We start from the raw sequence: 14,995 nt of genomic DNA on the forward strand, positions 1-14,995 counted from the left end.
AGGGCCTTGGTTTCTTTGTAGGTTAAGGGATGCTGACTATTTGAGAATAGCAGCCATTCCTGACACAGATCTATTTGGCATCTCTCCTCAATGTCAGTCACCCCCCACAGAGCAATCAGCTCCTATTGAAACCCACGTAAATGACCACTTACTTAAGATTTATTTAGGTACTTATCCTGACAGCTGAAATACTTCACCACTGACTACACTGAACTACTGGAAGCTGAAATTATCAAGGTGTTCAGAATAGTATCTTGTGAGAGAGTGAGGTGATGTTTTATGTATAAAATGTTGGCATTTGATTATGTGGAGTCTAAATGAGGCAGGCCTCAAACTTATTAAGTGGTTGACAGGCAGGCAGTTACATCCTGTTCAAAATTTCCTGAAATTATTAAAATAAATACAAGGACTCCTGGTATCAACACGGATTTATTGGAATAGAATCAAGCTGCCAACAAATTGAACCGCGAAAGAAATGTGTCCTGTACTGAATTTATCTTTCTGAAAAAAAGGGAAATAATGGTGAAGAGTACCTGACTCTTCAATAATGTAACTGTCAAATTAATTCTGAAGAAGTTCACTTATAGCCCAAAGACAAATTAAATTATGAAAAAAAAATAGCTAAAGGAAACAGGGTTCATATATTGTTCACCCGGAGGACCTGTCACAATGTATTATAAAATAGGTGCCTTTTTGCAGAATAAAAATTTGTAAGATTAAAATGTGTCAAATCATGTGTCATTTCTGACATTTAATGACAGTATTGAGGGTTTTACCAACTGTAAATACTAATATATAGCAACATAAAAGATCCAGCATGCTATAACTGTAGCAATCAGCCGTGTACTGTATTGCACTAGTCTCAGTAGGAGCACGTGGAGCTGTTCTGAAGCTTTGAGAAGGAGTCCATACCTCTGTCTTCCAGGGAGTTGTTTGCGAGGCTGATGGTGTGAAGTCCTGAGCTAGGATTGATGGCGAGAGCATTGGCCAGCTTCTGTGCAAAATCGCTGCACAGGCAACAGACAATGTTACCAAATACACTTGCAAGAGCTACATACTCCCTACCCTTCCAAAGCACCTATATAAGATCACATCTTATCCAGAGGGATACTCTCAGGATGTGTTACTTTCAGAAATACAAGATAATGACTGCAAAACATTGAATATTTAGTTATTTAATATTCAATCTAAGACAATGAGATACTTATATTGTATAAAATATCCATATTTGGCATTATTTTAAATTCAAGGTGGACATTGTGACAGGCAACAGTTACAAATGTACTGCAGATTATAGTGGCAAAACTCAGGTGATGGTATGAGGTATGATGTGGAAGAAGGACCACAGCAGCCTGTATTATCCAAGCTGGCATAATGAACTTAAGCAGTGATGTCACAACCTGTGCTACAGTAACATCACAGTAGTAGTAGCTACTTGGAAGGACTCACGCTTTCAGTCCAGCATTGTCCAAAACCAGCTCCTCTAGTCGAGTGGACCGGGACACCACTCGCAGAATCTGGTCGCACACATCTGCAGACTAATACAAAGAAAACACATACTGTAAGCATACATGCACATGCAAACATGCACACTTGCACACTAACAAGCATACTAACACTTGGTGCACAAGTCTACCCACTCAGAACACACACAACTACAGTAACAGAGTGCAGGTCCTCCTTTTCTATTGAAAACTTTTGAGAGTTCCACACACCTCAGGTACACTAGGCCACAACGCTATTCTCTAGCAAGGAGTCTTTCATAATTTAAAAAACCCGCTTATTTCCTACACTTCTTCCTCTAAAACACAGATTTTTGGTATTCACTGTGTGATTTGAAGTCTAGCATTCCCAGCACCTCTTGTAATGCCAGCAGATCTCTCACACAGTGGAAACTAAATGGGCATTCTAAGTCAGCCATTTGACCTCCTCCGCGCTTCATTCTGAACCACCATCGCACTCCATTACCACTGGCTCACTGAAATAATTGGCACCTCAGAGAGCCACGCTACTTTGAACCTTTCTCCACTCGCAAATGGCATCTTTTCCCCCTTCTCTGCCTCCAGGAGCCACCAAAAAAGCCTGAGCTGTCCATCAAGCTATTTGTCTGCCTGTCAGCATTTGGGGGTGGTTGTAATGAAATAACCTCACCCCCACCCCTATTGCCTCACATTCCCATGGTGCCGTACGTCACTGGTTTTGCAATGAAAAAAAACGCTGCAAGGTTTTGCAGGGAATCGTTTCTCCCATGTCAAAATAACCAATGAAAGGGCCGTAAGTTAAACTGATGCCAAAGGGGAAAAACATATTGGGCTTAATTTTTATCGATAAGAATGATACCGTCAAAACCGCACTGGCAGATGAGTGTCTCGCACTGTTCAGCACTTTCTCTTTGTCCGGTCATTGGTCACCACACACTGACCGATCTCATTCTGCTAAACCACAACGCAGGCGTTTTCTCACTTCCTCTGAGAGTTATCAGTATATCTCGCTGAAAGCACTTCTTCACGAGGCCGATGCTTCTTATTCGCAGTCCTCTGAGCGTGTCCGAACGGGCCCCCGCCGCGTTACGCTGTGTGAAATTCCTGCAGAGCTCGAGGAGCCGCGTCGCCGCTGCCCGCAGACTGCGGGCGTGGCACTTCCCTCAGACCCGCCATACCGCAGCCCCTGTGTCAGCAAACACCCCTCTCTCATCACACCCCGCTCCACCCACGCAGGGCAGGAAACTGCACACGGCACCTCGACTCCAGCACCTTATTTCAGTATCTACTGAACAGCCTTTCACTCCTGTGTGACAACACTTTCACCAGCTTAGAGATCTACTCTAGAGCTAGTATCAGGAGAAACTCAACCGTACATCATCAACCGACAACCGACTTTTATCAGGGTTTTTTTTTTTCCTCAAAGTCCTGAAGCAGGCTCTGTGAAGAGGGTGCTGAGAGAATATAAAGTGATTTTCCATGATCCAAGATGGCTGCTGATGTACCGAACCACTGGCCACTGCGCAGTGGCTGAGGAAAGTTCCCCCAAAAAGAGGAGTACAATGGGGCAACCATCAGGAGTAAAACTCCAATATGAGCCCATGACAGAGTTGAAAAGATTAAATAGTTGATACGGGAAGTTAAAATACCTTCACATCTAGTCTGACAAAAGCCTCCGATAGGTCGAATCGTTGATTAGTAATACTACAAAGAACCAGATGGAGTTATAATGGTTATAGTGTTACATTGTTATTGCCGATTTGGTAATCGAAGGCTGGCTGGAACAAGAGCACACATATGACACAAACAGCCCTCATCACTAAGGTAATTAGCAAACCACACAATTTCATAACGTGAAGTGTCTACAGTAATGAGATTGAGCAAAAAAAAAAACATGAAACATACCAGTTTGCAATCCTTGGCGGAGAGCTTTGTGAACCACTGGTTAAGTTCCAGAACAGCAATGATGGCCACTAAATCCCTGTCATGTTGAAACAGACACTGACAGTCAGAAAAACAGCCAATCCTTTCGTCTCTCATTGATATCTCAAAAATATATCACCAAGAGTTTTTTGTTCTTCATTTGATGCTTGGAAAGCACACCAATACAACTCTACCAGTGTTCATATGAGTCCATCAGGGATAAAATATACTCTAACAGAGTTGATTTCACACTGGACAGTTTCCTGTGCATAGGAACTATATGTTATAAAGTTTGCTCATTTATTCAGTGAGTACACTAGGGAGTTACCTGTTTTCAAGATGAATAAAATCCTGTAGGTTTAATTCCCGGGTGTCATGGGTTAAATAGATTGTATCCACATCCTGTTTGTAACATAGGAATACACAGACCAGAAAAACAGTCATTAAGCTACTAAACTTGAAAGATCAAATTTTACTGTAAATTCTATGTACAACAACACACTTCTAAGATCAAGTAAATGCAAAAAGCCTACATACACAAACAGACATACCTCTAAAGCAGGAGTAATGATTTAAAAACAATATAGACAGTTGAAGTGAAATCTACACATTTACAGAAATGTATATATACTTAGTATACATACCCCTAAAGCATGCAGCATGTTTAAGGCCTTCATTAATAGTAATATATTTTTTCCTTTTAAGTACCAGATATGAGAAAAATAAACCTGTCTTGCCCTCCAAACTTGTAAGAGCTAGCTAGCACTGTTGTGCATCAATTGATGTGGAAGACTGTCGATCTTATTTGAATTTTTCATGGCTATCCTGGAGTATACCCTTAAGCTCCATTTCCTTCAAAGGCTAAGATAACTTCTTTCATTGAAAAAAAGCATGGCCCGATTCAATGGCCTGCAACCACAACAATGTTTCAGCTGAGAAAGAAGCAGTGGAAACAAGTAACGCAGATACAAACCCATTGCACTTCTTCCCGGTAGGGCAATCCCAGCCAGTCACAGACACACATGTACGTATGCGAGAAGCCACCTAGGGGGGGCAGTCAGGTGGACAAACAAATAGAAACGCAGACAGACAAGCAGGAATCAATGACTGCGGTCTTAATACACTGCTGTTCAGGTCACATAGTTTATAATGAAATCATCCACCAAGAGTGCCCGATAACAAAGACTACTCATGGAAAGGCTTTTTTTAACCCTCCTGTTATGTTGCGGGTCAAATTGACCCTTTTTAAAGTTTGAAAATCTAGGAAAAATACTTAAAATCATTTTTTCAGTATGAAACTTCTTCTACTGGCCTTAATTAGTGTAATCAACATTTTAAATGAAAATGGTTCATTTCATGTATTTGCAAACCCCCCCTGTATGGGGATTGACCCGGGAACATTTTTGCTGTACCGAAAAAATGAACAGAACAGGAGGGTTAAACCCACTGGTACTAACGTCCCCTGGAAATATCACTGCTCTGATCCCTGATCCGAATCTGCATTTTTTTCAGCAACCTTGTTTACTCTAAATCATAATAGGTTTTGACAACATATTCATAAGTGCAAGCAAAATGTGAAACTATAAGTGCTGTGGAATCCTGTAATGAATACAAATGAGGCTGTCTTGATCACCTATCAACGGTAGATTAAGAGAAATGATGTAATAAAATGTCTTTAGATAAAAGCTATCCTAACACAAATAATGCATATTTTATGCACGTCTACCACATTCATACATGAAGGACATTAAGGAATGTATTAGCTATAATAATTCAACTATGACAACAAAGTAAATATGGATGTTTGTGGCAAGAATTTTAAAAAATCCCATCGCTTTGGCCATATTGAGACCATGGTTCACATCCGGTATTCACAGGGGGTGTTGCACGGTGGTTAATGACTCTGCAGGGTAATGAGAACGGTCAATACCGCACGGCCCTGGTTCTGGAACATTCTGGCTCTCCCATAGCGCCTGCAGGTTGGAAAGCCGCTCCGGAGGTTCCATTACCAGCTTCTTCATCACCTTCCTGTTCACAAACCAACACAAAGGCTCCATTATCATTCAGACACACCACCGACGTTCACTTCTTCTTTCTCCCCCAGACAAGCAGAGAGGACTGTCAGAACGCCACGTCTTTGCTGTTAACGACAGTGTTTATGAACCAGTAAATTTCCTGCTGGCTGCACAGAAAATGGTCAGCAGAGAACAACACCATGCTATCGCACTGCAGTCATAGTGCAAGAATGAGGCCCCATACGAAAAACAACGTGTTGTTCCAGCCTCTCGTCATTTGCAACTTAGCCTGGTGTCATATATAATATTACCCAAAAAAAGGCCAGGACTTACAGTGCACGCATGGAAAACTTAAAGAATTTTCAATTAAGCAGTTGCTCTTTACTTCTGCCACTGTGAAATGAAATCATTATGGAAGGTCTGATTGTTCCTTATAAAGGCTTCAAGCTGTAAGGCAGTGGAGAGACAAGCCAGAGACCTCTGTGCGCAGATAATGTTCCTAGCTCCGAGTGCTCAATTAAACCTCACAATCTTGTCACGCCACAAGGGTCAGAATTAAGTGTTCCCCTGAGACACACGTTAAGGTTACATTCCATTACATTCTCCCTCTGCCTTGCTAGAAGTGCAGCGAGCACTGAAGCTCCATACACCATCAATGCCCTGTGGACCCGCGTTCTAAGGACAGCCATGTCAAACTGAGACAGGAAACTAAGTGCTGCTGCCGTGGCGAGCACACATTATGAGGGAACGACACTTCAGATGGCAACAATAAGGCACATCATGGTGGACCTCCTGCTGCAATGCATCACTATGTGAGAAACTCAACCATATTGCTTCACATACCTGTGTCCTGAACAGGGAAATCTAGAACAGGGACATCAAATCTTATCTGAAAAGCCTTGATGTGGGTGCAGTTTTTCGTTTTAGCCAAGCTATAAGACACCTGATTCTATTTATAACTCCTCATTACCTTGTTCTGACGGGATCCCAAACTGTAAAAAAAATCTGAGCTCTGCTGGAATATCCAGGCAGCAGTTGTTGAACAGAACAGCATTGTGATTTTACAGCATCCAGCACATGATCCCGTGCTAACCACAGCCATTCAGGGACAGAGGGCCTGGACCCCACACACAGACGCCTCTCTCACAGCGCGGCGGGTGAGCGGGAGGGATGACCTACAGAGCGGGCAGGCCGGGGCAGATCCTCTGCTGACAGCCGCCTATGTGGCCCACCACCTCGTCCACATCCTCAGCGGAGCCCAGCTTCATGGACAGCAGGCCCCTGTCATGCTCCACCACCAGCTGAGAGAGGCGAGAAGCATAACTGTCAAACTGTCTCACGGCCCAGCATTTCAAATCAGGAAAGCTCTGCCTCTCGCACGAAATGCTGGGGGAAAATACTGGAAGCAATGACACTTTTTTGCCAGTGGTTTTTAAGGTTTATGGAACAGGAAAGCTGAAAAATACTGTGCTTTCTTAGTTTTCTTAGTTTAGTTTTTAATTGAAATTTTTTGTGTCTAAAGACCCAACTTTAATTACTTTCCATACAGATGTTCAGAAATGGTATCGGAATGAATGTAATTAAAGTTTTGTGTTTTCAAGCTCTTAACTAATAAAGTACCATTCTCTGTGAATCTTGGGGACTGTGTCAATGCCATCAGTCAACAACAAGCCAGCCAAATCACTAGTCAGGAAATCTTCAGACTTTTCAGACTCTTCAACAGGCTTCCTGACCAATATAATCCTATGGTTGCCTTGAGTCTTTGCTTTGCAATGACCTGACTTAGGCAATACTGACTGAGTGCAACAGGTGGCTACCAGTGTTGTCTATGTAATCATGTCATTCAAAAGGGATTTTAATTTACATCATATACCTAGCAGAGATCTATATTGCATATGATATTGCAAGCCACAGCCATGAGGATGAGTGGATTCGTGACAGGAAAGATTAAAGGTCATTTTTTAAGCATGATGTGATCTTGGCTAAAAAAAAGGTCAAAGTGAGCAGAATCACACAAAATCTTATTTCTTATTTAAGGCAGGTGGCCTGCAATAAGCCTGCAATTTTATATTCCAAAATTAAGAGCCATTTGTGAAATAATAAAAAAAAATTGTGATTATGTGGAAAAAACATGAGAAAAAAAACAAGCTTTTCATTTCACAGGCAAGTTATTTGAAAAACCCTCTGATAAAATCTGATTAAATCTGTAACTATCCAGCTGCTAGCCAGACAAGTTATGAATTAGAAGTAGGCCATTTTCCCATTATTTACTGTTGCATCTCTGCCATTATTTACAAAACATACTACCCATACTTTGTTATTATGCTACATCCCCAATGCTGCTTATAGAAATCACAAATAAATCAACACATTGTTCACATACATCATTTAATTAATATAGATACACTTTGAAATGCACAAATAGGGGAATCCAAATTGGTAGAAATTAGTGATGAATGGCTGAAAGAGAGAACCAGTACTACTGCCATGTTTGTCCAAAGCTAATGTGTAAATATTACGCTAAATGTTTTTGTGATAGATTTTCTGATGTGAGTGATTTGTTTGAATGGAATAAGTGGTTTTGTGATGATTTTCAAATGAGTGCAGCTCTCATGGCTGACCTACCTGGTTGGGTTTACTGCAGGTGATTCCATTTATCTCCAGATAATTGAAACTATGTTCCACCTGAAGCAGACAAAGGGCAGAGTATTATCACATCAGGGCATGACATCATTGCACAGCATGGCATGGTCTGGCATGGTACAGTACAGCATGGGGGCACAGGGGGCGGTGCCATCATCTCCCAGTTCCGCGGTCCAGGATTCTGCCACTAACAGACCCACAGGAACCCAAAAGAAGTGTCAACATGTGCAAAACATATCTTCATCTTCAAAAAAGAAATGCCTGGATTTGATCGGAATTCAACCATCAAAAGTCGGTGGGAATCTCAGAATGACAAACTGGCTAAATGATACGGTCGTCACTATTATGGATAAGGCTGTCAAAGTAGAACACTTGACATTAAGAGGAGAGTGTGGGAGAGAATACGCATAACAGCATGATGGAACAGGCTAAATTAACTGTATAACTGCACTTGAGATCTCTGCACTAAATTTGTTTACACTTTGGGAGGGGTTTTATCAGATGACAGTCAAATGTAACTTCAAGATGATATAATACAGAAAGATATCACCCAATAATGATCAACATCACCATCTGTTGTATTTACACGGGCACACAAATATAATGAGCAAGTAAATCAGGAAATACAAGTATTGCAGACACATATGCTGTATCATAAGATATGTATTCTAGATCTGAATAATTTAAAAAGGTCCAGCATATTTGAACAAACCTTCACACCCAAAAGAGGATGAGCTACATTCCTTGTGATAATGTTTAAACTAAAACTAAAAATATGCATATAAAACCTTTTATTTCTTCATTTGTTTGCATCTTCAATCCATTCGCACCTGCATTTGCTTCAGCCACACATATTCCATATGTGCAGCATTAAGACGCATAAATGAGCATGCACAGGCATGAGCGTACACGCACAGCTGGCACGCTGGAGAGCGAGCGAGGCCAAGCTAAAGAAGGACGCCTCCCTTCCTGCGAGGGTAGAGTTTCGAGATGGGCTCGGCTCCTGTGCGCTTCCACTGTGAGCTCCCGCTACCCTCCGGCCTGCTTCCAGGCAGACAGGCGGAAGGGCCATTTACATACGGCACGTAGCAGGACCGCTGGGGCTGGTGTCAGCCTTTTCATTTTAATTCACAGCACCAGCGTCTGCTGTATTCATGTTTCTTGTCTCACTTGCGAAGAAACCTCACCTGAGGGACAGCCAATGAAAACTGACCGTCATTTCCCATTTCCCAGCACTGACATTGCATTAAGTGCATTAAGCATGTCACATTAATATTCAAACTGTCCCTGAGAAATGTGTTAATATCAATACCTAAATAACTTATTAGCTGCAGACTCTGTTCTCTCGCTTGCTGTTTAATTCATTCATTCACTCATTATTTATCTAATCAGTCTTGATTCCTGGTAGAAGCATTGCCAATTCTGATTCCTCCGGTAGATTTTTGTGTCTATTTACTTCCCATAATATTGTTCCTCTATGAAATATACATGGTGCAGTTTATTATTTTACCTTGTTTTGTAATTTTTCATGAAGTATTTCACACTGCAGTGTATTACAGTTTGTACTGTTTTAAGAATACCAGCACAAATTAGCATTGTTTTTTGCTTGGTATGTACTGAGGAGGGAAGATAAATCCACCTCCAGCCCGATGCTAGCCTGATGTTTACCCACAATGCACCTGCAAGCAGTGCCTGTGGGAAAGCGAAAGCAGGAGAAAAGACGCAATGGAGACTTTGCCCCGTAATGACCCCATGGTGCAGTGGAAAACACCGAGGGAAAGTGCCAGGACCTGTCTGAAGGCCAGGAGCCGTTTCAAATGGAATCCGCCATTTTCACGTACAGGCAGAGGCGTGCCCAGAGATTTACTGCGAAAACATTCGAAAATGGATCCGCGTTGAGCGTCTAGATTTACAAAGGCGTGCCGAGGGCCAGCAGCAGATAAGCTGCTGAGCTGTTTTATGAAGAAACGGAAGAAACGCTGCTCGGTTGTTATGCGATTGTGGAAGCAAAATCAATTTTTCAGACATTTCCACTTATTGTTGCTAAATGTTATTTCTGTGGGTCATTCTTTGCTCACCTTTGTGAATAAACACAATATTTGATTAAAGGCATAGTTCAATTTCCTGGGGTTTTCTTATGTTATTTTAGTTTTAGTGCATGTTTTTCCTTTTTTTACGCGATGAAAGGTATTTTATATAATTACAAAAGTTTATGAAGACCTGCCAGCTTTAAAGTGGCAATTATGCAAAGCAATTACATCCAATAAAACTTCACAAATGAGTTTGAATTCATTAAGTCTGAGCTCATTGAGATGAGCGGTGAAGGGAGAGCAGCAGCAGGCACCGCAGACAGGCCTAGAGCTGGAGCTCCACTAATGCACTGTACAGATCAGAATGAGCTGAGGCTGGCATCCGGACAGACTGGGAAGCGGCAGCACGCGCGAGGTCAGCAAGGTCACCGCGCCGTCACTGGGTCACGACCCAATCACTCCAAATCATTAGCCCCAGCGGGCACTCAAAGGAGGGGGGGCACAGAGGGTGGGCGTTCAGGCACACGCACACACATAAACCCTGGTGTCAAAAAAACTACACCTGACCAGGACTTCTACAAGACCCCATTCACCCTGGAGAGGAGCATTTGAGCATGAGTCAGTTCACCTGGAATGTCTGCAAACAGTGTGCCCCCGCAATCACTGATAAGCTAGTGTCAAAAAAAATCATTTCCATTCCAGCCTTTCAGTAAAGTTCTGAAAATAGGATGGTACAAAAAAGTGCATTCAAGTTAAAACAAGCTAAACTAAATTGATACGACGATTAAAGATTTATTTTCATGTAGAGCAAATGGGAATACCAGTTACGGCACACACCATCCCTGGAGCCACATACCGTTATCGTTGTACTACCCAGTGTTGACTGATTTATAACACGTGATAAAGCCACACATTCTTTAAGCGGATTCTGTGTGGATGAGGAACGGCCGTGCCGTCTGACTTACCTTTGCAGGGATTCGAGCGGTCAGCAGGTAGGCCCGATGGGAGGCCAGGGCCTGGAGGAGACAGAGAAAGGGTTTACTGCAGCAGCACGAGAAGCACATATCAGAAACCAGCCTGAGGCTAATCAGCTGGGCCAAACTGATACCAGGAAGTGCGTGGTAAATGGGTCAATACTAAAGAGGTCAGATTCTGTTAGTAAGATCCTCAGAGACTCCGAAAAATAAATACACGGGCATTACAGACCACCCCCTTTGTGGTAAAAAGCCCCAATGGTATGTTTCGCAAATAAACCACACAGCTGTGATGAAATCAGGCTAAAATCAGGTTAGCATGCCAAGAATCTGATCTCATAGTTTTCGCAAGGTTGGCTAATGGCGTGGCTGAAAGAAATTCTCTGGGGATGCGATTCAATCCTCCCACATTTTAGCTCGGCTTGAACTTCAACAGTCTTCTTTTTCACCTCCTGCAACTCTTTTGAAACTTAAGGGCATATGTGTGGTGAAGTGGTTAGGTAATAGGACAAGGAACCAGAAAGGTGTGGGTTTGAAACCCATGGCTCACAGTGGGCATACCCTCGAGCAAGGCTCTTAACAAGAACCAGTATTCAGCTGAATTAATGAATAGCGACAAAATACACACAGACAAATCATTCCTTTGGAAAGAGAGAAACTATTTTTACTTAAAGATCGCACCGGAGGTCACAAAGGTGTTTGATCCTCACAGCACACACATGCCCAATGTATTTCCAATGTCTCTCCGGTCATATGAGACTACAGGATTCGGAGCACCAGCTGTGGGAGCCTGGGGGAAATTCCCAAGAATCATTCGCTTGTTTTGCCATTACGTCATCTGTAAAAAGACATGAGTACCCCGGTGCAGACCGCAGCATTCTCAGGCTGACCGTTCGGTTTGTTTGGACTCAGGCACATTCAAAGTCAGCCCACGCAAGGGTCTGTGGGAGGAGGAGGAGGAGGGGGAGGGAAGAGAGAGGGCAAGAGGAGCACAGCTCGGGCTATAAACGGGGCCTGCCTTAAGTAGCGCTCAGCAATCTATCAGCAGACACGCGCGCGACGATTCAGGGTCAGTTCCTCTGCGTTCAAGCACGATGCCGTATAATCTGAACCCACCGCTCGCACGTGTCTCCAGGAGCTCACAGAGAGGCCATGGAGTGGACTTCAAAGCGCCAGCTGCACCGCACGCACTCCATCACCTGCGCTCCCTGCCACCGGAAACCCAGTCCGAACGGATCGCCCGGATCGTCTTATTGATTCATTGATCGGTAAAGCCTCTTAAGAGCTGCAGTTTTGCAGAGTCACCCCTTCTCAGGTTCAGTACTGTTGACTCCAATGCCCGAAAATAACCCAGTGGAGAATACCCTTCATTGATTGTAAATCAGGAGCATTGAGAGATACTCTGCCAAAAATGAAGGATTCCAAAGTATGGTGCCATATGGATGTAGTAACAAGTCTCTTGTTTCCTCGTTTTTAGCATTTGCACATTATTAACAAGAGAAACAACCATCATTAAAAAAGGATTAGAGCCTGTTTTTACTTGAAAATGCATGGGTGGATAGATGAACATAGCAGTTCACTACCAGGGGAATGGCTGGATACTTTCCTGAACCTGGACATCCCTCCATATCTTTTTCTCTATTTATGTGGGTTATCCTGCAATAGACCTGGACATGCACTTACGTATTTATGAAGGTAATCATAGTAACTAGGAGAACTCCCTCCAGAAGACTCCTTCAATAGTGAAGTCCTGTCCCGGATTTGAACCCATGACCATGTCCACACTGAAGTACCCTAACCACTGTGGCACTTTTAGCACAGCTAAAGCCTCTGTTGTGGGATTTCCAGTGGTTCAACTGTCTTGCGCAATATAGAGAAAAAAAGGACATGACATCATGAGTTTTTTCAATCCGCTGACTAAAACTGGATCTGCTGCTGTTTTCCATCTGTAGCAATGCCACCGGTTCCCTCTCTACACCACAGCCTACTGCACCAGCTCCCTTTCCCCATGTTTTACTGCGAAAAATTCATATTTCAACCGTTCATTTATGCGATTTGCAGACCAGACAGATTACATTCAGCACAGCAGAACATTCGGTCTGATAGATTTAACAGATCATCCGCCTCTGAGAATCGCAGATTTTTAGTAGTTTTCCTGATGGTCAAAATTCTGGTGGGAAAGTAGCTTCTACCAGGTGGCTGCAGGTTCAAATCCTGGGTGAAATACAGCTGAATTACATCAAGTCTCCAGATTGTTAACAAGTAAACATGGGGTCCTGAATAAGGACACCGGCCATCCAAAGCAATACAATGCAATCAGACAGCATACACCACAACACAACACAAATTGCTTTTTAAAACTTCCAGTGGAGCATCTGACCTCTCGCATGTGAATCAGACAAATCGGCTTGTTGTCTGGTGATAAGAGCAGTTGAAACAAATCAATTAATTTCAACAAGGGAAAAAATCAGTCTTGATTTACTGCACCTTTGAACACTTTAATTCCACAGAAAAAAGGAGTCCACAACTCTACAAAATACAATGCATGCTTCACTACCTAATCTCATTTTTCATGCTGCAGTAGAGCATCCAGCATTAGAAAAGTATTTTGGAGCCAATTAGAAACAATCTTTACTAATTTGTCCTGTCACTAGAAAAAGAATACACAAACAAAAACAGTAAACACATTTTGCAGCTGAACAAACTAAAGTGAGACAGCATTGCTGTCATCACATTTTTACATTCGCAGTGAGAGAGCAAACACAGCAGAGGTCTTGTGACAGTGTCGCCAGATTTAATTACAAAGCTAGCCAATCAGACTGAACGCTGCTGGAGCATCAGGCCTGAGCAATCAACAGCCTTGTATCCTGACATCTGTCCGGCCTTCACTGATGCACACATAACAGCTGTCATATGATGCGATACTGAAAGTCTCTTAGCCTGGCCTATACAGTCATTGCTAATTTTAATTAGCCTGAAATGAAACAAACAGACAAACAAACAAACAGATGTTTCCAGACCTAAATTCCATTCCGATCATTTTCTTCCCCTCCCGTTCCCGCTAGGCCCAGGGTGGGAAGACATAAGAGGCTCCTGGGGATGGAGTGAAGAGAAGGGAAGAGGGGGGCGTGCACTTTAGGGATCCACCTCTGTGCCCACCCGTTGCCTGGGGCAGTTCCACAGTGGAAATCCCCCCCTTCTGTCTTCTATTACCCTTCGGCTTTTAACATTAATCCACTTACAACCAAACCAACCAAAGAAAGAGAGAGAGAGAAACTACCTAATTATTATTATTATTATTATTATTATTATTATTATTATTATTCCAAGAGATGTTAAGCCACAGCTGCTGTAAGGCACTCCCTTGTCCCTGATTGGAAATACATGGTGACGCACACACTCCAGGTGCAGGCTCAGTCTGTTTAACATTCAGAGGCGTGTGTTCAGAGTGGGCCAGCAGGCTCTTCAGAGCTATGAATGAAAGAAGAAAAAGGAGTCGCCCATCATCAGTCTAAAAACATGGGATTCTCCACCACTCCCTAATCCAAAGACACCTCTGGCTACTGCTGCTACAGTCTACAGGCCTGGGCTTATGCAGGGTAGTATACAGATGATGGACACACATATGGCAGCCTCAGCCGACGTTATAATTCACTGCTAAAACTGCATGGAGTGTCACAATATGTCTCCTTTTAGAATTAAATAACAGTCACTGAAATGACTCACCCCACACACAGCTCCAGAACATGGCTATAAAACTGAGGTGAGCCACATTCACCACCAAACTATACATGAATCACACGGATGTCTCAGCACCAGGAAACAAGCTCAATGCACTGGAGTCACCACACATTATTTTCTATGAATTAATAAGGCTATAGAGCAGCGGTCTGAATCTGTTAAGTTCACATGAGTAAATAAATATTTCA

The 14,995-nt window shown here is 42.8% G+C and overlaps 1 protein-coding gene across 2 annotated transcripts in view; it reads right to left on the reverse strand.

Moving 5' to 3' along the window:
• LOC135261494 (F-actin-uncapping protein LRRC16A-like) overlaps window positions 1-14,995 on the reverse strand; it is a 64,840-nt gene that overhangs the window by 34,225 nt on the left and 15,620 nt on the right. For both annotated transcript variants that reach the window (XM_064347835.1, XM_064347834.1), the window contains exons 3-11: window positions 11,058-11,108; window positions 8,045-8,104; window positions 6,599-6,720; window positions 5,335-5,432; window positions 4,378-4,448; window positions 3,733-3,806; window positions 3,387-3,462; window positions 1,450-1,538; window positions 913-1,007 (exon numbers count right to left, since the gene is read on the reverse strand). In XM_064347835.1, coding sequence (XP_064203905.1) covers window positions 913-1,007; window positions 1,450-1,538; window positions 3,387-3,462; window positions 3,733-3,806; window positions 4,378-4,448; window positions 5,335-5,432; window positions 6,599-6,720; window positions 8,045-8,104; window positions 11,058-11,108 — 736 coding nt within the window. The remainder of the gene's footprint in view (window positions 1-912; window positions 1,008-1,449; window positions 1,539-3,386; window positions 3,463-3,732; window positions 3,807-4,377; window positions 4,449-5,334; window positions 5,433-6,598; window positions 6,721-8,044; window positions 8,105-11,057; window positions 11,109-14,995) is intronic.

The sequence above is a fragment of the Anguilla rostrata genome, chromosome 8 (assembly GCF_018555375.3).
Source record: "Anguilla rostrata isolate EN2019 chromosome 8, ASM1855537v3, whole genome shotgun sequence".
Lineage (NCBI taxonomy): Eukaryota > Metazoa > Chordata > Actinopteri > Anguilliformes > Anguillidae > Anguilla > Anguilla rostrata.